The sequence below is a fragment of the Microcaecilia unicolor genome, chromosome 1, assembly GCF_901765095.1.
Source record: "Microcaecilia unicolor chromosome 1, aMicUni1.1, whole genome shotgun sequence".
NCBI classification, from domain to species: Eukaryota; Metazoa; Chordata; class Amphibia; order Gymnophiona; family Siphonopidae; genus Microcaecilia; species Microcaecilia unicolor.
This window is the reverse complement of record NC_044031.1, coordinates 599,749,660-599,776,547: the sequence shown is the minus strand read 5'-3', so window position 1 is coordinate 599,776,547 and position 26,888 is coordinate 599,749,660. Positions and strand designations below refer to the sequence as shown.

At 45.7% G+C, this 26,888-nt stretch overlaps 1 protein-coding gene across 1 annotated transcript in view; it reads left to right on the top strand.

Moving 5' to 3' along the window:
* FAM135B (family with sequence similarity 135 member B) overlaps positions 1–26,888 on the top strand; it is a 283,306-nt gene that overhangs the window by 79,719 nt on the left and 176,699 nt on the right. The window contains exons 7-8 of the mRNA XM_030219522.1: positions 6,954–7,080; positions 12,614–12,767. Coding sequence (XP_030075382.1) covers positions 6,954–7,080; positions 12,614–12,767 — 281 coding nt within the window. The remainder of the gene's footprint in view (positions 1–6,953; positions 7,081–12,613; positions 12,768–26,888) is intronic.

The following is a 26,888-nucleotide window of genomic DNA, read 5'->3' as shown; positions in this document are numbered from 1 at the left end:
GACATCTCTGAGATACTGCACACAATAAGGAAAGATCTTGACCAGGGGTTCTCAAACCTGATCCTGGAGGCACCCCAGTCAGTCAGATTTTTAGGATATCCATAATGAATATTCATGAGATAGAGTTGTATGCTGTGGAGGCAGTGCATGCAAATCTCTCTCATGAATATTCATTGTGGGTATCCTGAAAACCTGATTGGCTGGGGTACTTTCAGGACCAGGTTTGGGAACCCCTGGTGTAGACATAATGGAATAGTTTACCAGTGATTTTCAAACTCAGTCTGAATAGAGAAAAAACAAAATTCCTGGTGTTATCAAGCTCACACTGTCACACCTCTTATCCTAATTTCATACTTCAACCGTTTATCCAATAGATGTACAACTAAAAATCCTAGGAGTAGTCTTTGACAAACATTTATGTTTTGAAAACCAAGTTCATACAGTATTCAAGACAGTGTGGAAATTAAAAAGAGTTAAAGCTTACTTTAACAAAAATTCCTTTAGTTTACTTGTCCAAACATTGACTCCTTTCTCAGTTGGACTATTGTAATGCAATTTATGTAGGAAGCAAAGATTCTATGCTTAAATTGCTTCAGACAGTACAGAATACAGTAACTCGCTTAATCAGTGAGGTACCATGGTTTAAAAAGGCATCTCCTTTACTCGTTAAATTACATTAACTCCCTATCAGACCTATCAGAGCTCAAATAATGTTTAAAACGTGCACCTTAATTTTCAAAATGTTGTTTGGAATGGCACCAGACTATATTATGGACCTAATAATTATATTGTTGGCTAGGAAGGCAAAACCAACATCAAGAGAACATTTGGTTCTACATTTACCTAGCTGTAAAAATGCAATTTGTAGGACTTTATACAGCTGGATTTAGTTTTGAATGTGCTAAATGGTGGAATCCAATTCCAAATGAAATTAGAAGTATAAGCACTTTCAATTTTGGAAAGCACTAAAAAAATCATCCGTTCAAGAAATGTTTCTCAATTAACTGTTGACTAGTTAATACAGGCTATTATGCCCTGAAAAAGTATGAGTTTTTTTCCAGCAGCCCCGGGAAGAACTTCAGATCGTAAGGGGTTGGGGGGTACACAGATAATAAGTAGAGGTCTTGGCCTTGCAGCCATAATCGTGTCAGTAAATACCTTCCCTGTGGGTCTTGCAGGAGGACCTCTGAGGCGCGGACTAAATTTTTGTGGAATAAAATCACCACTCCCACCTTCCTTCCTCCTGAGGAGGCATAGCTAACCTGGCCCACCCAGGCCTGTTCTAACTTACTGTGTTCAGAGTCTGAAAGTCAAGTCTCTTGTAGATATTTATTTATTTACTACATTTGTACCCCGCGCTTTCCCACACACAGGTTCAATGCGGCTTACATAGTAAATAGAATTACAGAGTCTTGTAAGGAGAATATTACAAACTAAATGAACATAATAATAGTAAGGTTTTAAGAATATATGAATTGGATATGGGAAGGTAAACAAAGATAGGATAGGCAAAAGGAAAGGAGATCGGGAGGGGTATGGTATAGGAAAGATGGAGAAGAAAAGACTGGGGGATGAGTGTAAGGAGATTGAGAGACAAGGTTAAAGGTATAATCGGTGTCAGAGTCAGTGTCAGAGCAGGAGTTGTATAGGTGGGCTGATAAGATTAAGTTGGGTCGTTAGGATAAGCTTGCTTGAAGAGATATGTCTTCAACATTTTCCTAAAGGGTAGATAGTCATTAATTGTTCGAATAGATCTTGGTAGAGCATTCCAAAGCTGGCTGCCCAAAAAGGAGAAACTGGATGCATAGTAGGTTTTGTATTTAATTCCTCTGCAGTTGGGAAGGTGTAAGTTAAGGTAAGTACGTGAGGACATTGATCTGTTTCTGATTGGGAGGTCGATTAAGTCATTCATGTAGCTAGGGGGTTCTCCGTATATGATCTTATGAATCATTGTATGGACCTTGAAATTTATTCTTTCTTTGATGGGGAGCCAGTGAAGCTTCTCTGAAAGAGGAGATGCGCTTTCAAATCTTGACTTGCCAAAGATAAGTCTGGCTGCTGTGTTCTGGACAGTCTGAAGTCTTTTCAGGACTTGGATCATACATCCTAAGAAAACACTGTTGCAATAGTCTGCGTGGGTAATAACTGTGGATTGTACCAGGTTCCGGAAAGTGTCCAAGGGAAGATATGATTTCACTTGTTTCAGTATCCACATCATATTGAACATTTTTTTCGTGGTGAACTTAGCGTGGTTATCGAAAGATAAATGGCTATCTATCGGTACTCCAAGGATCTTTAGGCTGTCGGATATGGAGAGTTTAACGTTGGGGGTGCTGAGAGTAGTTGGGAGGAGTGGGGAGTATTGAGATGAAAGGACTAGGCACTGTGTTTTTTCTTTATTTAATTTCATCTTAAAAACATTAGCCCAAGAGGTTAGGGTGGTCATGCCAGTAGTAATTTTATCAGAGATTTCTGATAATTGGATTTAAAGGGGATAAATATGGTGATGTCCTCAGCGTATATGAAGGGATTAAGGCCATGTTTGGTTAGTAATCTGGTCAAGGGAATCATCATAAGGTTGAAGAGTATCGGGGAAAGTGGCGATCCCTGTGGTATCCCGCATTCTGATGACCATGGGGATGATATATTTGTGGTCCCTTTGACTTGGTAAGATCTTGTGGTAATGAAGTTTTTTATCCAGTTGATGATGTTGCCGCCAATCCCAAGTTTATCCAAAAGTTTAGTAAGGATATTATGATCAACCATGTCAAAAGCACTGGATAAGTCAAATTGTAAAAGGAGGATGTTGTTTCTTTCCAGTAGCTATTTCTTGTTTGAATTTGGATATTAAGGTAAGAAGGACCGTTTCTGTGCTGTGGGCAGAACGGAAGCCCAACTGCGACTCATGAATGATGGAGAATTTCTGAATATATTCATTGAGTTGCGAGGTCACTCTGTTTTCCATCAGTTTAGTGATTAGCAGGATGGAGGCAATTGGATGGTAGTTGGTAATGTCATTTGCTGGTTTCTTTGGGTTTTTTTGGTATAGGTGTTAGTAATATATTGACATGTTTGGTGGGGAAGGAGCCTCGTTGAAGTAGGAAGTTTATGTGGGTGGTGAGATCTGAGATAAAGCATGCTGGGGTGCCTTTCAAAAGGTAATTGGGACAGGGGTCAAGGTGGCAGTGTGACCTGGAGAGTTTAGAGATGGTTTTAGTGACTCCTTCAGTGGTAAGGAGGGTAAAATTAGTCCAAGATTGGTCTACTGGTACTTCATCTAATCCAGGGTCCAGTTCGTCAAGAAAGGTGTCCACAGTGAAATTGTCTTGAGAAATCAATTTGCGAAGATTGATGATTTTGTCACTGAAGTATTTCGCTAACTGGCCAGCCGAAGGACGGTTTGAAGGTGATGTTGTCACTGGATCTGTGTTTAAAAGATTTTTTATAAGTTGAAATCGTTTTTTTATATCTGTGCCAATCACTGTAATTTTTTTGTGTATAATAGGCTCTTTTGGCACGTTTAATGGTGTATTTGTAGTTCCTTTGTGATTGTTTCCATGTATTAAAGGTGAGGTTATCTTTAGATTTGCTCCATGCTTTTTCAAGTTTACTGGTTTGTGATTTTAGGTCTTTCAGTAAGTCGTTGAACCACGGTGATGGGTTACGTTTACGTGAAGTCATGGGGCGTAGTGGTGCAATTTCGTCCAAAATCATTTCGCATCTGTTATCCCAGATTGTAAAGAAGAGATCTGAGTTTGGTTGTGTTGACCAGTTATTCGCGTAGATGTGTTTCCAGAAACTATCATTGTCAATCCGTCCTCTGGTGAGGATCATGTGATTTGGACTGACCCTTTTTACGCCATTGCAAGGTGAGGGATGCTTTGTAATGATCAGACCATGGTGTAGGAGACCAATCAATGTCGGATATAGTGAAGTTTTGGTCAGTGGAAAATTTATAAGCGATAATATCAAGTGAGTGACCCTTGATGTGAGTGGGTTGTGGTGGAGGTCACATAGATAAAGAAGATCCATGCATTCTTGGGTATGGGCAGACTTGAGCAGGGACTGTCTCTCCATGTTCTAGTGTAAAGCGCTGCAAACGTCCGGTAGCGCTATAGAAATGATAAGTAGTAGTACTTGGAGTCCTCTAGATGTAGGTTTAGGTCGCCTAATAAAATTACATTGGGGTCGTTGATGCACGAGTTAGATATGAAGTCCATGAAGGTAGAGTGGTTGTGGTTCCAGTTGCAGGGGGAGTCTGTAAAATAGAATACAAGTCAGGTGATCGCATAGCGTAGGGCTGTATAATTTGATTGAGGCAATGTCCAGTTGCGGGGTAATGCTTTCTGAGATGGGTTCAGAGGAAAAGTTGGATCTAAAGATTAATGCTATGCCTCCTCTAATTTTCTCTTTTCTAGGCCAGTGTAAGATTTTGTAGCCAGGAGGGCAAAGTTCAAGTATGATGGGGGCTTTAGAGTCACGGTTCCAAGTTTCTATGATGAAGAGCAAGTCAAGATTGTCAGACTTAATCCAGTCTGTAATGATTTCAGTTTTGTTGACTATTGATCTGGCATTAATGTATCTCACACGTATAGGTAAGTGAGGTTTGGTAGCATGAGATGATGGGAGAATATTTATAATTTGTCTTGTTTTTTGTGCTTTGGTTTTAATTGTTTTAGACATTTTGCATGTTATAGTGTTTGTTAAATTATCTTCTTCCAATGATGATTGGTAAAGTTGAGATGAGTTTCTATGGTTGTGAACGGTTCGTGAAGATGTAATTAGTTTGGTTGGTCTTTTGTGGTAATGAAGAACTGGTATGAAGTTAATATCCAGAGGGAGGGCTTTGGAGGTTGCAAGGATAAGAGCAAGTGAATGAATAGCGATAAGAATGTTTAGGAAGATCATTTTGATGAGTAGTTAATAGTTAATTGAGGGTAGGTGAAATTAGTATGGATTGGTTCTTCGTGGTTGACTGGAAAAGAGGCTCAGTGTTAAGGGATGCAGTGGATAGTAAGTAGGACTGCCGGGATTAATGTCAAGCTGAACAACTAAATTCACAACAGTGTTAAGGAATACAGTGAATTAATTAGCAGGACTGTCTGGAGGTAATACCAAGCTAAACTGCAAGATTCACAACAATGTTATCCCAATTCACAACGTTAGATCCCAGCACCTTCTTGAAGAGAATACCTTTGGCCAATAGAAGGAGTCTACTCTTACCTTCCCCACTCAAAATACAATGTGCCACATGCCTCTCACCCGAAACCCAACCACCCCCTCTCCCACACCCCCTCCCTCCACTCCACCACACCCATGACCAACTCAACACACACAGTCACCCCCTGCCCCCCGCATCCCCATGCCCCCTTGAAACCCCCCTCCTGCCCCCACTCCCACCCTGAAACTGGCCTTCTAAACCCAGTGGGCTAACCACTGCCATGTGGAAGGTCACTAACATGTTGGGGTCCCCGCTCCCCCACCAGTGACCACAATACCTGACTTATGTCAGTTCCATGCAATTTTAACAATTGTCCCCACTATCTTCAAGTCCCGTGAAAGGGTTGCACTTGTTTGAAATCCGCACTTGCAGTTACAGTAGTGCCACTCCCAACAACTTGAGTGAGGCCCCTACTCATCTAGAAGGTGAACCGATCTCCTTCGCCTCTTTGTTAATAAAGTCCATCTCCATATGCGCTGAATCAAAAGAATTCCACTTGCCCTCAATCTGCACCTTCAAAAGTGCGGGGTACAACAGCATGAAGCGTATTTTCTTTTCTACAAGAGCTGCGCATACTGGGGTAAACCATCGCCTCTTCTCTTGTACACTGGCGGAGTAATTTTGAATTTTTTTTTATCAGCGCTCCCTCGTATGCCAGCGTGTCTCGCTTTGATTGATATCCCAACAGAATTTCAGATATATGAATGTAGTTGAGGACCTTAATGATTAACACTCTTGGTCGTTGTTTGCCCTTTTGCAGTCTCCCGATTCTATGTGGTCTCTCAGTGCAGAGTGGCCCATTACTGTCAGATAATGCAAATTCTTTCATCAACCATTGTTCCAAAAGGGGGCCCAAATTCCTGTCTGGTAATTTCTCGGGCAAGCCCACGATTCTCAAGTTACTTCGCCGAGATCTATTTTCTAAATCTTCAATTTTTTCATGCTGGTCTTGCAGCTTCCGTTTCAGAAGCCCGATTTCAGGATCGCAATGTGTCCACGTGTCCTCAATCTCTGACACTCTCTTTTCAACCTTTGTTGTCCGTTTCATGGTTTCTACCAATAGAGATTCCAATTTACCAAACTGCCCAGCCAGCAAGTCAAACCTAGGTTCAAACGCTGTTCCCACTGCTGCGGTGATGTGAGCCAGCTGCTTCTCGTTGAACTCTGAGTCCATCCGCAGCGGCCCTTCTGCCATCTTAGGCTCCGCACTGGCTGTAGTTGCTTTCTCTTTCTCCGATTTAATCTCCTTTTCCGATGGCACGGACGGCATTGGGACCAGATATTGTTCCATACACCCTTCACGGAACCACCATAAGTGAAATCACTCCAAATTGAGGGTTAGGGTAGCGATGTGGTGCGGAAAACGGAGCAGGGTCCCCGGAGCAGTGATAAAACGCAGCTACCGCTCTCAGCGCATCATGTGACCCCAATACAAGCTATTGTATGTAAGTTGTTAAATTGTCTGTCATAAGCCACATTGAACTGAAACTTGTTTTGAATAATGTGGGATATAAGAACAAATAAACAAAATAAAGTGGCCTAGGAATTCCATAGTTGAACTTTTTATACTTCCCTCCATAGTACTATTTCCTGAGAGAAGTCATGGTTGCAAGGCATTCCCATCAAAGTGTTTTTATTTATTTATTTTGTAATAGAAATCCTGAGTGTATGTTTTCTCTGAATACAAGGTGAATGATGATCTTTTGGTTAACTTTTCTGTCTTCACTTATAGCTTCACTCGTCCAGGAAAAGGATCCTGGTTTGGAAAAGGTAGCCGAGAAATGGGATCTGATCAATCTAGTATGTCTCTAGAGAGTGTGGTTTTCGGAGCTGCCTACTGCAAGCCAGTTTCAACAGAGGTAACGATTTTTATTTGTTTCTCTTATATATATTATCTACTACCGTGTTTCCCCGAAAATAAGACACTGTCTTATATTTATTTTTCCTCCCCAAAACGCACTAGGTCTTATTTTCGGGGGGATGTCTTATTTTCTGGGAAACATCGGTCACCCCCCCCCCCCCCCACCCGAGGTCGCCTGGCCCCCCCTCCGTCACTCCCGGAACTAACCTGAAGCTCCTTTCACCTTCGCAAGTTCGGATTCGGAGCAGCAAGCAACAGCAGGGCAGACCTCTCCTTCCTTCCGTGCCCCGCCCTCACCTGACGTTATGTTACGTCAGGCGAGGGCAGGACACAGAAGGAAGGAGAGGTCTGCCCTGCTGCTGCTCCAATCCGAACTTGCGAAGGTGAAAGGAGCTTCAGGTTAGTTCCGGGAGCGACGGAGGGGGGTCCCGGCGACCTCGGGTGTGGGGGGGGGGGGGGGTGACCGATGTTTCCCAGAAAATAAGACATCCCCCCGACAAGCTCTCCCACCGGGCGCCTTCAGCATCCACCTCTGCAGGTGAACGTTTTTCCTGGGCCCGGCAGGCTGCTCCCTACGCCTACAGCAAGTGTAGGTACACTCAGCCAGCCCGAAGGCCTCCTCAGGCACAGGGACAGTCCCAGTGTGCTCGTTCCCGTCAACAGCGTGCGCCTAAGCAGCCCCCTGCGCCTCCACAGCAAAAGCAGGGGACGAGCTTTTGACTGGATCCATGGGAACATAGCCACCATCAAAGTAGCCGTGCCGGACGACCTGCCGGTCGGGGGGAGGTTGCAAGTTTTTCACCAAAGGTGGCCTCTCATAACCTCCGACCAGTGGGTTCTCCAAATAGTGCGGTGCAGTTACACCCTGAAGCAGGTACTTGCAGAGGAACTCTCCGCCCTTCTCAGCGCCAATGCGGTCGAGCCCGTGCCACCCGGGCAGGAAGGGCAGGGATTCTATTCCAGGTACTTCCTTGTGGAAAAGAAAACAGGGGGTATGCGTCCCATACTAGACCTGAGAGGCCTGAACAAGTATCTGGTGCGAGAAAAGTTCAGGATGCTTTCCTTGGGCACCCTTCTACCCATGATTCAGAAAGACGATTGGCTATGTTCCCTGGATTTAAAGGATGCTTATACTCACATCCCGATACTGCCAGCTCACAGACAGTATCTCCGATTCCGTCTGAGGACACGTCACTGTCAGTATTGTGTGCTGCCCTTTGGGCTCGCCTCTGCACCACGGGTGTTCACGAAGTGTCTCGTGGTGGTTGCGGCGTACCTACGCAAGCTGGGGGTGCACGTGTTCCCGTATCTCAACGATTGGCTGGTGAAGAGCACCTCAGAGGCAGGAGCTTTTCGGTCCATGCAGTGCACTATTGAACTTCTGGAGCTGCTGGGGTTTGTGATAAATTACCCGAAGTCCCATCTCCAGCCAGTCCAATCTCTGGAATTCATAGGAGCTCTGCTGAATTCACAGATGGCCCAGGCCTATCTTCCCGAGGCGAGAGCTCAGAATCTCCTGTTCCTCGCTTCCCAGACCAGAGCATCTCAGCAGATCACAGCTCGACAGATGTTGAGACTCCTGGGCCATATGGCCTCTACAGTCCATGTGACTCCCATGGCTCGTCTTCACATGAGATCTGCTCAATGGACCCTAGCTTCCCAGTGGTGCCAAGCCACCGGGAATCTAGAAGATGTCATCCGCCTGCCCATCAGTTGCCGCAGTTTGCTGCGCTGGTGGACAAATCAGACCAATTTGACCCTGGGACGTCCATTCCAAATTCCGCAGCCCACGAAAGTGCTGATGATGGATGTATCTCGCCTGGGGTGGGGAGCTCATGTCAATGGGCTCCACACCCAGGGGGTGTGGTCCACCCAGGAACAAGATCTTCAGATCAACCTCCTGGAGCTCCGAGCGGTCTGGAACGCACTGAAGGCCTTCAGGGATCGGCTGTGCTACCAAATTATTCAAATTTGGACAGACAATCAGGTTGCAACGTATTACATCAACAAGCAGTGGGGCACCGGATCTCGCCCTCTGTGTCAGGAAGCCGTCAGGATATGGCGTTGGGCTTGCCAGTTTGGTATGCTTCTCCAAGCCACATACCTGGCAGGCGTAAACAACAGTCTGACCGACAGGCTGAGCAGAGTCATGCAACCGCATGAGTGGTCGCTCCATTCCAGAGTGGTATGCAAGATCTTACGAGAGTGGGGCACCCCCTCGGTGGACCTTTTCGCCTCTCAGACCAATCACAAGCTGCCTCTGTTCTGTTCCAGACTACAGGCACGCGGCAGACTGGCGTCGGATGCCTTTCTCCTCCATTGGGGGAACGGCCTCCTGTATGCTTATCCTCCCATACCTTTGGTGGGGAAGACCTTACTTGAAGCTCCAGCAAGACCACTGCACCATGATTCTGATAGCGCCTTTTTGGCCCTGTCAGATCTGGTTCCCTCTTCTTCTGGAGTTATCCTCCGAAGAACCGTGGAGATTGGAGTGTTTTCCGACTCTCATTTCGCAGAACAAAGGAGCGCTTCTGCACCCCAACCTTCAGTCTCTAGCTCTCACGGCCTGGATGTTGAGGGCGTAGATTTTGCTTCGTTGGGTCTGTCTGAGGGAGTCTCCCGTGTCTTGCTTGCTTCTTGGAAGGATTCCACTAAAAAGAGTTACTTTTTCAAATGGAGGAGGTTTGTCGTTTGGTGTGAGAGCAAGGCCCTAGAACCTTGTCCTGCACAGAACCTGCTTGAATACCTTCTGCACATCAGAGTCTGGTCTCAAGACCAACTCAGTAAGGAATCACCTTAGTGCATTTAGTGCTTACCATTATTGTGTACTACTACTACTACTACTTAACATTTCTAGAGCGCTACTAGGGTTACGCAGCGCTGTACAAATTAACGAATAAGGACGGTCCATGCTCAGAAGAGCTTACAATCTAAAGGTAGAGGGTAAAGACATCTCTGGAGAGCCTTTAGTCGTTCGATTTAGGAGAGGTTTGCTTTTGTCAAAGCCCCCTATGAAGCCTCCTGCAGTGTCAATGGATCTCAACGTCGTCCTCACCTAGCTGATGAAACCTCCTTTTGAGCCACTGAATTCCTGCCATCTGAAGTACTTGACCTGGAAGGTCATTTTCTTGGTGGCAGTTACTTCAGCTCGTAGAGTCAGTGGGCTTCAAGCCCTGGTTGCCCATGCTCCGTATACTAAATTTCATCATAACAGAGTAGTCCTCTGCACTCACCCTAAGTTCCTGCCAAAGGTGATGTCGGAGTTCCATCTTAACCAATCAATCGTCTTGCCAACATTCTTTCTCAGACCGCATACCCGCCCTGCTGAACGTCAGTTGCACACATTGGACTGCAAGCGAGCGTTGGCCTTCTATCTGGAGCGGACACAGCCCCACAGACAGTCCGCCCAATTGTTTATTTCTTTTGACCCCAATAGGAAGGGGGTCGCTGTTGGGAAACGCACCATCTCCAATTGGCTAGCAGATTGCATTTTCTTCACTTACGCCCAGGCTGGGCTGGCTCTTGAGGGGCCATGACACGGCTCATAGTGTTAGAGCCATGGCAGCATCAGTGGCCCACTTGAAGTCAGCCACTATTTTTTTTTTAATATTTATTTATGGTTTTAACATTTTGAAACACAGTACACAACTGTATATTAATTCTGTAGATACATGGCTTCAAAAAACAGCATAAAGATTTCAAACATCGTTTAAATACGTCAGCTGAACTATTATACACCTCTGCTTGGATTAACCATATCCCCCTCCCTTTGAAGTCAGCCACTATTGAAGAGATTTGCAAGGCTGCGACGTGGTCATCTGTCCACACATTCACATCACATTACTGCCTCCAGCAGGATACCCGACGCGACAGTCGGTTCGGGCAGTCGGTGCTGCAGAATCTGTTTGGGGTTTGAATCCAACTCCACCCTCCAGGACCCGCTTTTGTTCTGTTCAGGCTGCACTCTCAGTTAGTTGTTCTTCGTAGGTCAATTTCGGTTATGCCCTCGCCGTTGCGAGGTTCAATTGACCTGGGTTCTTGTTTTGAGTGAGCCTGAGAGCTAGGGATACCCCAGTCGTGAGAACAAGCAGCCTGCTTGTCCTCGGAGAAAGCGAATGATACATACCTGTAGCAGGTGTTCTCCCAGGACAGCAGGCTGATTGTTCTCACCTACCCTCCCTCTTCCCCTTTGGAGTTGTGTTTTTTTCCTCATTCCTTTGCTTGTCATTCAACTGAACGGGAACGGTCGCGCACGTGCGGGAAGACGGCCGCACATGTGCCGTGGGCGTGCCCTTCATGCGGGACCTCCCACAAAGTTGTTTTCCGGTCGGAGGGGCTGCCATGGACGTCAACCCAGTCGTGAGAACAGTCAGCCTGCTGTCCTCGGAGAACACCTGCTACAGGTATGTATCATTCGCTATTCCTAAATTAGGCACAGATCCTCTTTATTCTGAACACTGTGCATAAATTCCAGGAACACTCCGATTCGCCTGTTCCCCTCCCATGGCTGTGCCCCCTTTTCAGCTTACATGCGGATCCTGGCGCCTAAAGATGTACATGCAAATTTAAATTGATCTCAATTAGGGCAGATAATTGATTATTACGCCCAGTTATCAGTGTTAATTGGCTCTCTTTATCAATTAAATTGCACATGCCCAATTGCACGTGCACAATTTTGAGCACCATATATAGAATTAGGGTGATTGTGTTATTTGCTTTCTAAACCATTTGAATAGCTTGTTCATAAAAATCATATAAAATGTTCTAGATAAATAACTATATATTAAATAGGCATGCATTCCTCAGCACCACCCTGGCTAAACCCACAACATGCCTTATTTTTTACATGGAGGCTTCAACATGCCTGAAAGGAGAAACAGGGGTGATATGATACAGATGTTCAAATATTTGAAAGGTATTAATCCGCAAACTAACCTTTTCCGTAGATGGGAAGGCGGTAGAACTAGAGGACATGAAATGAGATTGAAGGGGGGCAGACTCAAGAAAAATGTCAGGAAGTATTTTTTTCACGGAGAGAGTGGTGGATACGTGGAATGCCCTCCCGCGGGAGGTGGTGGAGATGAAAACGGTAGCGGAAATAAGAAATGCGTGGGATAAACATAAATGAATCCTGTTCAGAAGGAATGGATCCTCAGAAGCTTAGCGGAGATTGGATGGCAGAGCAGGTGGTGGGAGGCGGGGCTAGTGCTGGGCAGACGTCTACGGTCTGTGCCCTGAAAATGGCAGATACAAATCAAGGTGAGGTATACACAAAATGTAGCACATATGAGTTTATCTTGGGTAGACTGGATGGACCGTGCAGGTCTTTCTCTGCCGTCATCTACTATGTTACTATGTTATGTATGTTATCCATGTGTAAATTGCGATCATTCTAAAATTATATTTTCTGTGTGGATACCATTTGCACATTTCCATGCTTCTAAAATGACCAACAAAATGTTAGCCTGCTCAGTGATGTGATACTAGTATGTTTTTCATTGTTTTTTTGTTCTCATAATTTTCTTTTACAGGGCAGCTTTTATATCCCTTCTGAAAATTGCATGCAGCATGCTTTCAAATGGCACAAGGACCTTTGTCATATGCTGCTCTCTGCACACAGAGGACTTCACTCCTATTATAGAGTCATCATGAAAGAAATTCCAGCATTGCCTCAGACTGAGTTAGGTGAGAGCTTTAGCTTTATTTTAAGATCCATTTTATTGTAGAAGCAAACATGGTTTGTCTATTAAATTGAGAAAAACAAGCAGAAAGACTTGTAGCACTACTTTCATCAGTTTAGAAAAATGAGTAAAAGTTTAACCCAGTGATCTGTTTGCCTATACTAACCGTTTCTTCTAGTCATGGATTTAATCTTCTGTCTCTTATTATCCTGAGGTTTGTAGTACTGATTTGTTTATTGAAGTAATGTGACTACAAATGCAAGGATGCCTTTATGTGGGATCAGACAAACCACAAGCAGATAACATTGTTCTGGACAGGAGTGGCTACCTCTTAGAAACTATTTTGTAGGTCATTATTAAGAAGTTTGGAAAATGAGAATGTTAAAAAGAGATATGGATAGATAGATTTAAGAACTATGATAAAGCTTATACGTTAACGTATGAGAAAGGGAAATGGGACTTGAATTCTTTGCTTCGGTCTTCACCGAGAAAGATTTGGGTGGGATAGCGGTGTCGGAAATGGTATTTCAAGCGGACGAGTCGGAGAAACTTACTGACTTCACGATAAACCTGGAGGACGTAATGGGGCAGTTCAGCAAACTGAAGAGTAGCAAATCTCCTGGACCGGATAGTATTCATCCTAGAGTACTGATAGAACTGAAAAATGAGCTTGCGGAGCTATTGCTAGTGATGTGCAACTTATCCTTAAAATAGAGCATGGTACCGGAAGATTGGAGGGTGGCCAATGTAACGCCGATTTTTAAAAAAGGCTCCAGGGGAGATCCGGGAAATTATAGACCGGTGAGTCTGAAGTCAGTGCCGGGGAAAATGGTAGAGGCTATTATTAAAAACAAAATTACAGAGCACATCCGAGGACATGGATTACTGAGACCGAGTCAGCATGGCTTTTGTGTGGGGAAATCTTGCCTGACCAATTTACTTCAATTCTTTGAAGGAATAAACAAACATGTGGACAAAGGGGAACCGGTTGGTATTGTGTATCTGGATTTTCAAAAGGCGTTTGACAAGGTACCTCATGAAAGGCTACAGAGGAAATTGGAGGGTCATGGGATAGGAGAAAATGTCCTATTGTGGATTAAAAACTGGTTGAAGGATAGGAAACAGAGAGTGGGGTTAAATGGGCAGTATTCACAATGGAGAAGGGTAGTTAGTGGGGTTCCTCAGGGGTCCGTGCTAGGACCGCTGCTTTTTAATATATTTATAAATGATTTAGAGATGGGAGTAACTAGCGAGGTAATTAAATTTGCTGATGACACAAAGTTATTCAAAGTTGTTAAATCGCGACAGGATTGTGAAAAATTACAAGAGGACCTTACGAGACTGGGAGGCTAAATGGCAAATGACGTTTAATGTGAGCAAGTGCAAGGTGATGCATGTGGGAAAAAAGAACCCGAATTATAGCTACGTCATGCAAGGTTCCATGTTAGGAGTTACGGACCAAGAAAGGGATCTGGGTGTCGTCGTCGATAATACACTGAAACCTTCTGCTCAGTGTGCTGCTACGGCTAGGAAAGCGAATAGAATGTTGGGTATTATTAGGAAAGGTATGGAAAACAGGTGTGAGGATGTTATAATGCCATTGTATCGCTCCATGGTGCGACCGCACCTTGAGTATTGTGTTCAATTCTGGTTGCTGCATCTCAAGAAAGATATAGTAGAATTGGAAAAGGTGCAGCGAAGGGCTGCTAAAATGATAGCGGGGATGGGACGACTTCCCTATGAAGAAAGATTAAGGAGGCTAGGGCTATTCAGCTTGGAGAAGAGACGGCTGAGGGGAGACATGATAGAGGTATATAAAATAATGAGTGGAGTGGAACAGGTGGATGTGAAGCGTCTGTTCACGCTTTCCAAAAATACTAGGACTAGGGGGCATGCGATTAAACTACAGTGTAGTAAATTTAAAACAAATCGGAGAAAACTTTTCTTCACCCAACGTATAATTAAACTCTGGAACTCGTTGCCGGAGAATGTGGTGAAGGCGGTTAGCTTAGCAGAGTTTAAAAAGGGGTTGGACGGTTTCCTAAAGGACAAGTCCATAAACCGCTACTAAATGGACTTGGGAAAAATCCGCAATTCCAGGAATAACATGTATAGAATGTTTGTACGTTTGGGAAGCTTGCCAGGTGCCCTTGGCCTGGATTGGCCACTATCGAGGACAGGATGCTGGGCTCGATGGACCCTTGGTCTTTTCCCAGTATGGCATTACTTATGTACTTGATATACCGCATTTCTGTGGTATTTTGCAACTACATTCAAAGCGGTTTACATATATACAGGTACTTATTTTGTACCTGGGACAATGAAGGGTTAAGTGACTTGCCCACAGTCACAAGGAGCTGCAGTGGGAATTGAACCCAGTTTCCCAGGATCAAAGTCTGCACTAACCGCTAGGCTACTCCTCCACTCCAGAGGTTTCTTCCACCAACATTGCTGTATCACCTCCAAACTGCTAACCTTTCATGCTTTGTATGACCATAATAATCTAAATAGGACTAGAACCTATTGTAAACTAACCCTCTCTCCAAGTGCTTTCACAATATTCCCTGACATAGATTTTCAGCATAAGTGTAGATCTGTAAATACACATTCAAATTACTCAAAAAGATTCAAAGATAATCTAATCATTCCATTTTAAAAGTTTTACATTTCAAATGCTATTCATGAATCCATTCATTTTCTCTACAGCAGTGTTACCCAAGTCCGGTCCTAGAGTACCCCTTTCCAGTCAGGTTTTCAGGATATCCACAATGAATATGCATAAGAGATTTGTATATAATGGAGGCAGTGCATGCAAATCAAGTTCATTCAGGGATGGTCTTAGGGGTGACAGGGGCGGTTGCGTAGGGCCCTGCATCTCTGGCATATCTGTCCTCCTGTATCCGAACACCTCCTTGCTCCGTACCTTAATGTACTTCCACATTTTAGTAGAGAGCATCAGGCAGCGGCAGTGATTTTCATATCCCATCAGCGGCCAAGCCCAGAGCCTCCTTACTGCTGTGTCCCGCCCCTTTTGATGTCACTTCCTGCATCTGCAAGGGCAAGATGCAGCAGCGAGGATGCTCTGGGCTCGGCAGCTGACAGGATATGAAAATCGCTGCCGCTGTCGTCCGCTCTTTACTGAAACGTGGTGGATGCACATCAAGGTACGGGGTGAGGTAGGGTTCCAAGAGCTCTAAACCTTTTAAACTGGATGCACATCAAGGTATGGGGTGAGGTGGGGTCTAAACTCCTTTTAAACTCTACTTAATTATGGTTTATGGTGGTGAGTGCAGGGGGGGGGGGGGCACTGAACTGGTCTGCACAGGGCCCCGCAATTGCTAAGACCGGCCCTGAGTTCTTGCATATTCATTGTGGATATCCTGAAAACCTGACTGGGAAGAGGTACTCCAGGACTGGACTTGGGAAACACTTCTCTATAGCATTGCATGATTTAGACTGATATATATGCACTTGTTCATGAAACTGTAATTTTGACTTTGGATTCATAAAGGTCAAACCTGATGAGTATGAGGACCCAGGCTGAGACACTAACATCTTAGATTTAATCAAATTGATGCATGTCATTTTAATTCTAGTCAGATAATACAACATGTTCCATTTACTATATTGCTCAGAATCATTTTGAATCTAGTAGCTAGGGCATTAGAATAGGCCTTAGAGCAACCATCTCTCTGCAACTGACTTACTATCCAGTTCATTTTCGAAAGTGATTGCCGACCATCTTCCGACACAAATTGGGAGATGGCCGGCGATCTCCTGAAACCGGCCAAATTGGTATAATCGAAAGCCGATTTTGGACGGATTCAACTGCTTTCCTTCGCGGAACCGGCGAAACATCAAGGGGGCGTGTCCGTAGGGTAGTGAAGGCAGAACGGGGGCATGCTCACGAGATGGCCGGCTTCGCCCGATAATGGAAAAAAAAAAGCCAGGCTTGACGAGCATTTCGCCGACTTTACTTGGTCCCTTTTTTTTTTCATGACCATGCTTCAAAAAGGAGCCCCAACTGACCAAATGACCACCGGAAAGAATCGGGGATCGCCTCCCCTTACTCCCCCAGTGGTCACCAACCCCCTCCCACCCAAAAAAAAAAAAAAAACAAAAACAACTTTTTTTGCCAGCCTGAAATGTCATACCCAGCTCCCTGACTGCAGTATGCAAGTCCCTGGAGCAGTTTTTAGTGGGTGCAGTGCACTTCAGGCAGGTGGACCCAGGCCCATCCCCCCTACCTGTTACACTTGTGGTGGTAAATGGGAGCCCTCCAAACCCGCCCTCAAAACCCACTGTACCCACATGTAGATGCCCCCTTCACCCCTTAGGGCTATGGTAATGGTGTAGACTTGTGGGGAGTGGGATTTGGGGGGCTCAGTACCCAAGGTAAGGGAGCTATGCACCTGGGAGCTATTTTTATTTATTTTTTTAATTTTTAGAAGTGTCCCCTAGGGTGCCCGGTTGGTGTCCTGGCTTGTGAGGGGGCCAGTGCACTACAAATGCTTGCTCCTCCCACGACCAAATACCTTGGATTTGGCCGGGTTTGAGATCGCCGGCATTAGTTTCCATTATCTGCGAAAACCGATGCCGGCCATCTCAAACCCGGCCATCTCTGACATTTGGCTGGGCCTAACCGTATTAGCGAAGAAAAAGATGGCCGGTCATCTTTTTCGAAAATACGGTTGGCTCCGCCCACTTACGGAGTCGGCCCCAGAGATGGCCACCCATAGACATGGCCAGCGCTGTTCGATTATGCCCCTCTATGTGACCCCCAGGGAATTTAATCCATCCCCTTATTACTTTGTACATACATTTAAAACTATCTTAAAAACCTACTGCTAAACCTATTTTAAAGTAAAGAAATGCAGATGATTAAAAGATAATTTTTAAAACCAAACCTTACTGAGTATCCTGGATGGTCTTGTGCTCTTTATCTATCATCGTCTACTATGTTACTATGAGGCTCATTTTCAAAGCACTTGGATTTGCAAAGTTCTATAGGTTACTGTCAGGCTTCCTCAGCGACCCTCCAGACCAGTCAAGACGCTTGGGTTATGTACTCCTACCAGCAGAGGGAGACTGAGAAACACTGAGCTTTGGTTACTGTATATACATCCTGTGCAGAACTCCAACTGGCCAGTATTTTCTCAGTCTCAGCAGAGGTAGAAGTGCAGCCTGTGCAGCCTTACTAGTCTGGTGAGGTAGTGTAAAAAGAAAAGGGGGGGGATTTATAATTGGGAATTTTCCTCTTATTTCAGAAGCCTGTGCGTGTTTAAAAAAAAAAAAGAAGAGACTTTAAGTGCTTCGGGGGTGTGGGTCCGGTGGGGCCCAGTCTTCCCCTTGGGATGTTAAACCTGCTAGTCATGTCCCTCCCCCTGTGCTGCTTTCTCCGGTAGTGGCATCTTTGTGCCTCGGCTCCTGTGTCAGCACAGGAGCCTTGAGTGCCTTATAATCAGTAGCTGTCAGGCTCCCTGTTACTTCTTTGAAAATAAATAATTCGTAACGAAAGAGCAGGTCTGTTTAGTTTGGCTGGCCGGAGGAGAAGTGCTGTTATTCTTGGTGGGAGGGAGGTCTGCGTTTCAGTGCAGGGGTTCGTCTCTCCCTCCGGTTCGGGCGTGTCTGCTGCCGCACGTGCTTGCGACGGGGAATTGAGGCGCCGGGAGGTCAGTGTCAGCTCCCCCGAGTTGATAGCGGAAGTCCTGGTGGTGTCTGCGGCACCTGTGGCATCGGGCTCGCAGGTGGTAGCGTCGGCGGCGGGTTCCATTTCGGTGGGAACGGCTGCCATTTTGAATTCTTTCCATCCTGCGGAACCTACTGTTTTTGGGCCTGTGTCTCCCTTCTTTAGTGAGAGGTTGTTAAATGAAGGGGGGGGGGGGGTTGGCTTTCCCCCGGATTTGTTTGGACGCTATATCAGGCCTGGAAATTGGGACCCCCCCCCCCCCCCCCCAGTTGGATTCTACAGGAGGAGGGGGCAGTCCCCTTCTATCTAAGCCTCCTTTTAGAGTGGACAGAGGAGGTGGATTGTTATTCACCTACAGGCTCTGAAGGTCCTATGTGACATTGGGGAGGCCAATATTTTTGAGGGCTCTCAGGAGCCGGATTGCGTGATCCCTGGGGAGGATCCCTCAGTGGTCCGAATATTTCATAGAGACGAGCTTGAGGAGCTTGCAGATCAGGTGACCTCTACTCCTAAGTTTGAGCAAGCAGAGATTCCCATGGGAGAGCCGAAGCAGGTGGACCCTTTGGTCAAGGGTATTCAGCATAAGGCGCGGTCCTTTCTCATGAGTAAGGATCTCTGGGAGATGATTTCTCAGGATTGGGTATCGCCTGATTCCCTGTGTAAAGTGACTCGGGCAATGGCGAGGCTTTATCCTCTTCCTCAGGAGGATAGGGATTCTCTTAAGGCTCCCACTGTGGATGCAGTGGTTACGGCGGTCACTAAGGCTATGGCGGTGCCGCGCTTCGTGATCCCCAGGATAGGAAGTTGGAATCTTTTCTCAAGCATAGTTTTATTATTACTTTGTTTTTATTATTTTTTTATTTATTTAATTTTTTTATTTTATTACTTGTGAGTAAGGACGACAAAAAAATCATAGAGGATCAGATAGACTTAAATAAAATTAATAATGACCAGACGGAAGACAACATATTAATAATGCCACGTATTAAACGTAATAATAATCAGATCTACAAGCATACATTGAAATGTCTATACGCAGATGCCAGGAGCCTGAGGCATAAGATGGGAGAGCTGGAGTACATTGCGCACAATGAAAAACTGGATATCATAGGCATCTCTGAGACCTGGTGGAAGGAAGATAACCAATGGGACACAGTCATACAGGGCTACAAATTATATCGCAGTGATAGGGTGGATAGGATTGGAGGAGGGGTAGCGCTGTACGTAAATGATAACCTTGACTCAGATAGGCTGCAAATATTGCAGGAGACAAAACCCCGACTGGAATCCTTGTGGATTAAAATTCAACGTGAAAAGGGAAAAGGGATGGTGATAGGAGTGTACTACCATCCGCCTGGCCAAGACGAGCAGATGGACGCGGCAATGACAAGGGGAAATTAGGGAAGCGAATAAAAAGGGCAATGTAATATTAATGGGTGACTTCAATTATCCGGATATAGACTGGGTGAATGAAACATCGGTACACGCAAGGGAGGTGAAATTTCTTGATGAAATCAAGGACGGATTCATGGAACAGCTGGTTCAGGAGCCGACGAGAGAAGGGAAAATACTAGACTTAATAATTAGTGGGGCTCATGGTCTGGTTCGGGGGGGTAACGGTGCGAGGGCCGCTTGATAACAGTGATCATAATATGATCGGTTTTGATATTGGCTACGAAGTAAGTGAACTCAGGAAATCAAATACACTAGCGTTTAACTTTAAAAAAGGAGACTACGATAAAATGAGGAGAACGGTGAAAAAAAGACTGAGGGGAGCGGCTGAAAGGGTAAAAAACTTGAATCAGGCGTGGATGCTGTTCAAAAACACCATCCTAGAAGTACAGGGCAAATATATTCCGCGTATTAGAAAAAGAGGAAAAAAGATCAAACGTCAGCTGGCGTGGCTAAACGGTAAGGTAAAGGAAGCTATTAGAGCCAAAAAAACAATCCTTCAGAAAATGGAGAAGGGAACCGACGGAAGACAATAAGATAAAGCATAAGGAATGTCAAGCCAAATGGAAAAAGGAGATAAGGAGGGCTAAGGAGGACTTTGAAAAAAAGTTAGCGATAGAAGCGAAAACACATAGCAAAAATTTTTTTAGGTATATTAAAAGCAGAAAGCCGGCTAAAGAATCGGTAGGGCCGCTGGACGACGGTGGTGCTAAAGGGGCGATCAGGGAAGACAAAGCTGTAGCGGAGAAATTACATGAATTCTTTGCTTCGGTCTTCACCGAGGAGGATTTGGGAGGGATACCGGTGCCGGTAAAGGTATTTGAAGCGGACGAGTCGGAAAGACTAAATGATTGCTCTGTAAACTTGGAGGATATAATGGGGCAGTTCTGCATACTAAAAAGTAGTAAATCGTCGGGTCCGGATGGTATTCATCCCAGAGTATTAATAGAGCTGAAAAATGAACTTGTGGAGCTGCTGTTAGTAATATGCAATTTATCCCTAAAATCAGGTGTACCGGAAGATTGGAGGTTGGCCAATGTAACGCCGATTTTTAAAAAGGGTTCCAGAGGAGATCCGGGAAATTATAGATTGGTGAGTCTGACGTCGGTGCCGGGAAAAATGGTGGAGGCTATTATTAAGAATAAAATTATGGAGCACGTACAAAATCATGGGCTGCTGAGACAAAGTCAGCACGGATTTAGTGAAGGGAAGTCTTGCCTCACAAATCTGCATTTTTTCGAGGGGGTGAACAAGCATGTGGAGAAAGGGGAGCCGGTGGATATTGTATATCTAGATTTTCAGAAGGCGTTTGACAAAGTGCCTCATGAAAGACTCCAATGGAAACTGGAGAGTCATGGGATCGGAGGCAGTGTATTATTATGGATTAAGAGCTGGTTAAAAGACAGGAAGCAGAGAGTAGGGTTGAATGGTCAGTATTCTCGATGGAGAAGGGTAGTTAGTGGGGTCCCTCAGGGGTCTGTGCTGGGCCCGCTGCTTTTTAACATATTTATAAATGACCTTGAGATGGGAGTAACTAGTGATGTAATTAAATTCGCAGATGACACAAAGTTATCCAGGGTCGTCTCGTCGCGGGAGGAGTGTGAAAGATTACAACAGGACATCGTGAGACTGGGGGATTGGGCATCCAAATGGCAGATGAAGTTCAACGTTGACAAGTGCAAAGTGATGTACGTGGGAAGGAGGAACCCGAATTACGGCTATGTTATGCAAGCTTCCGCTTTAGGAGTTACGGACCGAGAAAGGGATCTGGGAGTCATCGTGGATAGAACGTTGAAATCTTCCGCTCAATGTGCTGCGGAGGCTAAGAAGGCGAACAGAATGTTGAGTATTATTAGAAAAGGGATGGAAAACAAGCATGAGGATGTTATAATGCCGTTATATCGCTCCATGGTGCGACCGCACCTGGAGTATTGTGTTCAGTTCTGGTCGCCTCATCTCAAAAAAGATATAAAGGAATTGGAGAAGGTGCAGAGAAGGGCGACGAAAATGATAAAAGGGATGGGACGACTACCTTATGAGGAGAGGTTAAGACGGCTAGGACTCTTTAGCCTGGAGAAAAGGCGGCTGAGGGGTGATATGATAGAGGTCTACAAAATAATGAGTGGGGTAGGGCGGACAGATGTGAAGCGTTTGTTTACGCTTTCTAACAATAATAGAACTAGGGGACACAAGATGAAATTAGAATGTGGTAGGTTTAATACAAATTGGAGAAAGTTTTTCTTTACTCAGCGTGTGGTTAGACGCTGGAACTCATTGCCTAAGAAGGTAGTGACGGCAGCTGGCCTTGCTGAGTTTAAAGGGGGTCTGGACAGATTCCTGAAGGAAAAGTCCATTGATCGTTATTAAATTTTGGGTTTTTGCCAGGTTCTTGGGGCCTGGATTGGCCGCTGTTGGAGACAGAGTGCTGGGCTTGATGGACCTTTGGTCTTTTCCCAGCGTGGCAGTGCTTATGTACTTATTACTTTGTTTTATTATCATCATGCTGACCAAGATCCTGCAATACCAAATGTTTATTTACTAACATTCCTCCACTACTCATGATGTATTGTAAGCCTCTTTGAGCCTGCAAAGAGGTGGAATAAGGTGGGATACAAATGCAATAAATAAATAAATAAATAAATTTGTCAGCTCTAGCCCTCCAGGCTTCGGTGTGTGGGGGTTTGGTAGCTCGAGCTTGTTTTCGCTGGGCCGAGAAGCTTCTTGATGATTCGGTGGATGTCGGGGCTTCTGGGGTCCAGGAGTTAGCCAAATTAGAGATGGGTTCGTCCTTTTTGTCTGATGTGCTTTATGATTTGTTGCGGGTGTCAGCCAAGAATATGGCTCTGATAGTTGGAGCGCGTAGGGCTCTATGGTTGCGAGGTTGGGTCGCAGATGCAGCCTCCAAGTCTAAATTGTGTTCTCTTCCCTTTAAAGGATCCATGCTCTTTGGTGAGGATTTGGATAAACTGGTACGTGGTGTTAGTGACGCTAAAGTTCCTCGTCTTCCGGAATTTCGTCCCAAAACGGGGGCCCGAGGGGCATCCTTGCGTGGATGTTTTAGGGAAGCCCGACGGTACAGACTGGGTAGATCTAGTGGGGCTTCTAGAGGTCGTTTTTTTCAGTGCACCCAGTCCTTTTGAGGGGGCCGTCATGGAGGGCATGACTTCTCCTAGGGAGGTCCTAGTTCGGGGCGCAATTCCCAATGAAAGTGTGGGGGCCCAGCCTCTGGTGCGTGTAGGTGCTCGGCTGAGACAGTTCTACCAGAGATGGGCCCAGATCACATCAGACCAGTGGGCTCTCGAGGTGGTTCGAGACGGGTATGCACTGGAGTTCGAAGGCTCGCTTCCCGAGTTCTGTCTGGAGTCCCCGTGTCATTCTTGTGTCAAGAAGGCAGCAGTACAGGACACATTGCTTCGTTTGGTCAATCTGGGAGCAGTGGTTCTCGTTCCCCCTGGTCAGCAAGGAACAGGTTGCTATTCGATTTATTTTGTGGTGCCAAAAAAGGAGGGTTTCTTTCGGCATATTTTAGATCTCAAAAGGGTCAATTCAGCGCTAAAAGTTTCCTCCTTTCACATGGAGACGCGTTCGGTCATTGTGGCAGTTCGGAGTGGGGATTTGACAGAGGCTTATCGGCACATTCCCATTCGAGCATCGCATCAGCGTTTTCTTTGTTTTGCCGTCTTAGGGAAGCATTTTCAGTTTTTGCGCTACCTTTCGGTCTTGCGACAGCTCCCCCGCACCTTTTCCAAGGTTATGGTAGTGGTAGCGGCGGTGTTGCGGAGGCAAGACATTTTGGTGCACCCTTATCTTGATGGTTGGTTGATTCGGGCCAAGTCAAAGTCAGAGAGCAAAGTGGCTACTGCTTGAGTGGTGCATTTTTTGGAGTCCCTTGGTTGGGTGGTGAATCTGGCCAAGAGTCATCTCAGTCCGTCGCAGTCTCTGGAGTATCTGGGGGTCCTTTTCGATATGGTAAAGGGCCGGGTGTTTTTACCGCCCCTTCGGATTCTCAAGTTGCAGAATCAGATTCGTCGGCTTCTTATGGAGCGAACGCCAACTGCCCGTGCTTACCTTCAAGTTCTGGGCATGATGGTGGCGGCCATAGAAGTACTTCCTTGGGCCAGGGCGCACATGCGACAGTTGCAGTTAGCTCTTCTGAGCCGTTGGAGATGCGTTTGCCGTTGGCCGGAATTCCTCGTCTCAGCCTGCGTTGGTGGCTCCACACGTGCAACCTGGAAAAGGGAATGCCTTTGGAATCCCCAGAATGGATAGCTCTTACCATGGACGCCAGTCTGACAGGCTGGGAGAGCTCATTGTCTCGGTCAGGTAGCCCAAGGCTGGTGGTCTCATGAGGAAGCACAGTGGTCCATCAACCGGTTGGAGACTCGGGCCATTTGCTTGGCTCTTCAGTTCTTCCAGGACCTGCTTCTCAGCAAGGCAGTCAGAGTGCTCTGCGACAACGCCACGGCCGTGGCTTATGTCAACCGGCAAGGGGGCACAAAGAGCCAGGCGGTTGCAGAGGAGGTGGCGCATTTGTTTCGCTGGACAGAACTTCATCTTCCAGCTCTTTCGGCAGGACATGTAGCCGGGGGTGGACAACGTGGACACAGATTATCTGAGCAGACATGCTCTGGATCCCAGAGAGTGGGCTCTGCATCGATCGGTTTTCGATCGCATTGTGTTGGAATGGGGCCTTCCAGTGATGAATCTCATGGCGATGGCAGGCAATGCGCAAGTCCATCGGTTTTTCAGTCGCAGAAGAGACCCTCGGACGGAAGGAATCAATGCGCTTCTTCTGCTGTGGCCTCAGGAGTTGCTGTATGTTTTTCTGCCGTGGCCCCTAGTCGGTCGAGTAGTCCAGCGCATCGAGCGTCACTTGGGTCTGGTGATTTTGATAGCTCCGAATTGGCTGTGTTGTCTGTGTTACAGAGATCTGGTGCGTTTAGCGGAAGCGGAGCCGATTCCTTTGACAGAGGAAGTGTTGTTATGTCAAGGTTCGATCATAATGCCAGACCTGTCTCCGTTCTCGCTTATGGCTTGGCTCTTGAGAGGCACAGGTTGAGGAAGAAAGGGTTTTCTTTTAGAGTTATCACTACGATGTTAAATTCCCGCAAGCAGTCCACTTCTCTGGCATATGTTTGAGTCTGGAAGCTTTTTGATTACTGGTGTCAGGATCGGGCATTTCTCCCCTTTCGTACTTCAATCGCAGAAGTGTTGGATTTTTTGCAGGATGGGTTGGACAGGGGTTTGGCCTTGTCTGCTTTGAAGGTGCAGATGGCGGCCTTGTCCTGTTTCCGGGCAAGGATTCAGGAGAAGTCCTTAGCTTCTGCACCTGATGTGGTCCGTTTTTTGAAGGGGGTCAAATTGATTCATCCTCTTCGGCGTCGGTTGGTTCCTCCATGGGATTTGAATCTTGTTTTGGATGCTTTGGTCCGGCCTCCGTTTGAGCCTTTGGTTTCGGCTACTTTTTGACCTCTGGCGTTCGGGGATCTCGCCCATAGATGTTTACTGCTTTGGTACGTCCCAAAAGTCTTGACCGGTTTGGAGGGTTGCTGAGGAAGGTGAAATTAGATCTAACCTGCTAAGTTTCTTTTCTCTAGACCCTCCAGACCGGTCAAGAGCCCGCCCTGTATATAGTTAAGGCCAGGAGTTGTTCTTTTGAGTCTGTTTTGTTATTTTCCGGCAGCTGATGATTGTTGTTTAAGTAGATTCAGACTTCAGTTGCCAGGTACTGATGCTGGTATGAGTCTGATACAGGTTTGGCTCTGCTTGTGGCCTGCCTGTGTAAGCACAAACATTTTTGGTTTGGAATTGCCACGTACAGGGTTCTGTGAGGTTGTTTGTTTTGTTTTCTCTGCTTTGTTATTGATATACTGGCTAGTTGAGTTTCTACACAGGTTATATATACAGTATCCAAAGCTCAGTGTTTCTCAGTCTCCCTCTGCTGGTAGGAGTACATAGCCCAAGCATCTTACCGGTCTGGAGGGTCTAGAGGAAAGAAAATTAGCAGGTAAGATCTAATTCTTTTTCCTGCTCGCTATCGCTACTGTGCTTGGTGGTTCCGTGTTTTCAAAATGGCTGCCGAGACTTCCCACAAGATTGCCGCAGGAAGTCTCAACAGCCATTTTTAAAACATGGTGGCACTGCCAGGCAGAATAGCGACAGTGGGCAAGAGAGAGTGGGGGATTCTTTCCTGCCCCCACAGATGCCACTAGACCACCAGGGCCCTTCAAGGTAGGACCAGGGAAGGCCCACTGAGGGGGAGGGGGGGACTGTAAATATGCGGAGGTGGTGGGCATCTGGGCAGAACCTCTGGGCCCCCTACAGCCTCTGTGCCCTTGGGCACTGCCCGGGTGGTCAGTCCGCTCCTTCATTTTGGCTTTTTGAGACATACATATACTTCAAAAATAAGTGCATTTTGAATTTCTCTGTATTATATATTCTTTCCTCTACCTTTCCAGTAGTACTTGAAAGAAGCTACAGTCCACTCCAAAGACTTTAACCTTTCCCCCAGCTGCTGGAATTCTGTTTGTGCTATTTTTTCCAGGTTATTTGTCTCCAGGTAGATTGATAAATGATAATGATTGTTTATAACCCGAATTATCATAAAACTTCTAAAGAGGAATAAAATCACATAATTAAAATGTTACAGACAACATGCAACAAAACATGTCATCAAGACTAGCAATCAGCTGTGCAAACAAAACTATGCATAATGCATTACAGCTATATTCTCATTGTTCTGTTGATACATATACTTGGAGAAAGAAATAGGTTTCCAATATTGGTGTTAGAATACTTACTTTTTCTAATGACAATCAATGTTTGGTTGGTATTCTTGCAGCCGAGGCTCATGGAAAGCATTTCACTTTGTTGGAAGCCTTGAACTGTGTTCACAAGTTAATGCCTCTGATAATAGAGCCCCCTAACAATCTTACCAGTTCTGTATGCCAATATATGGATTCTGAACTGTCTATAATAATTGAC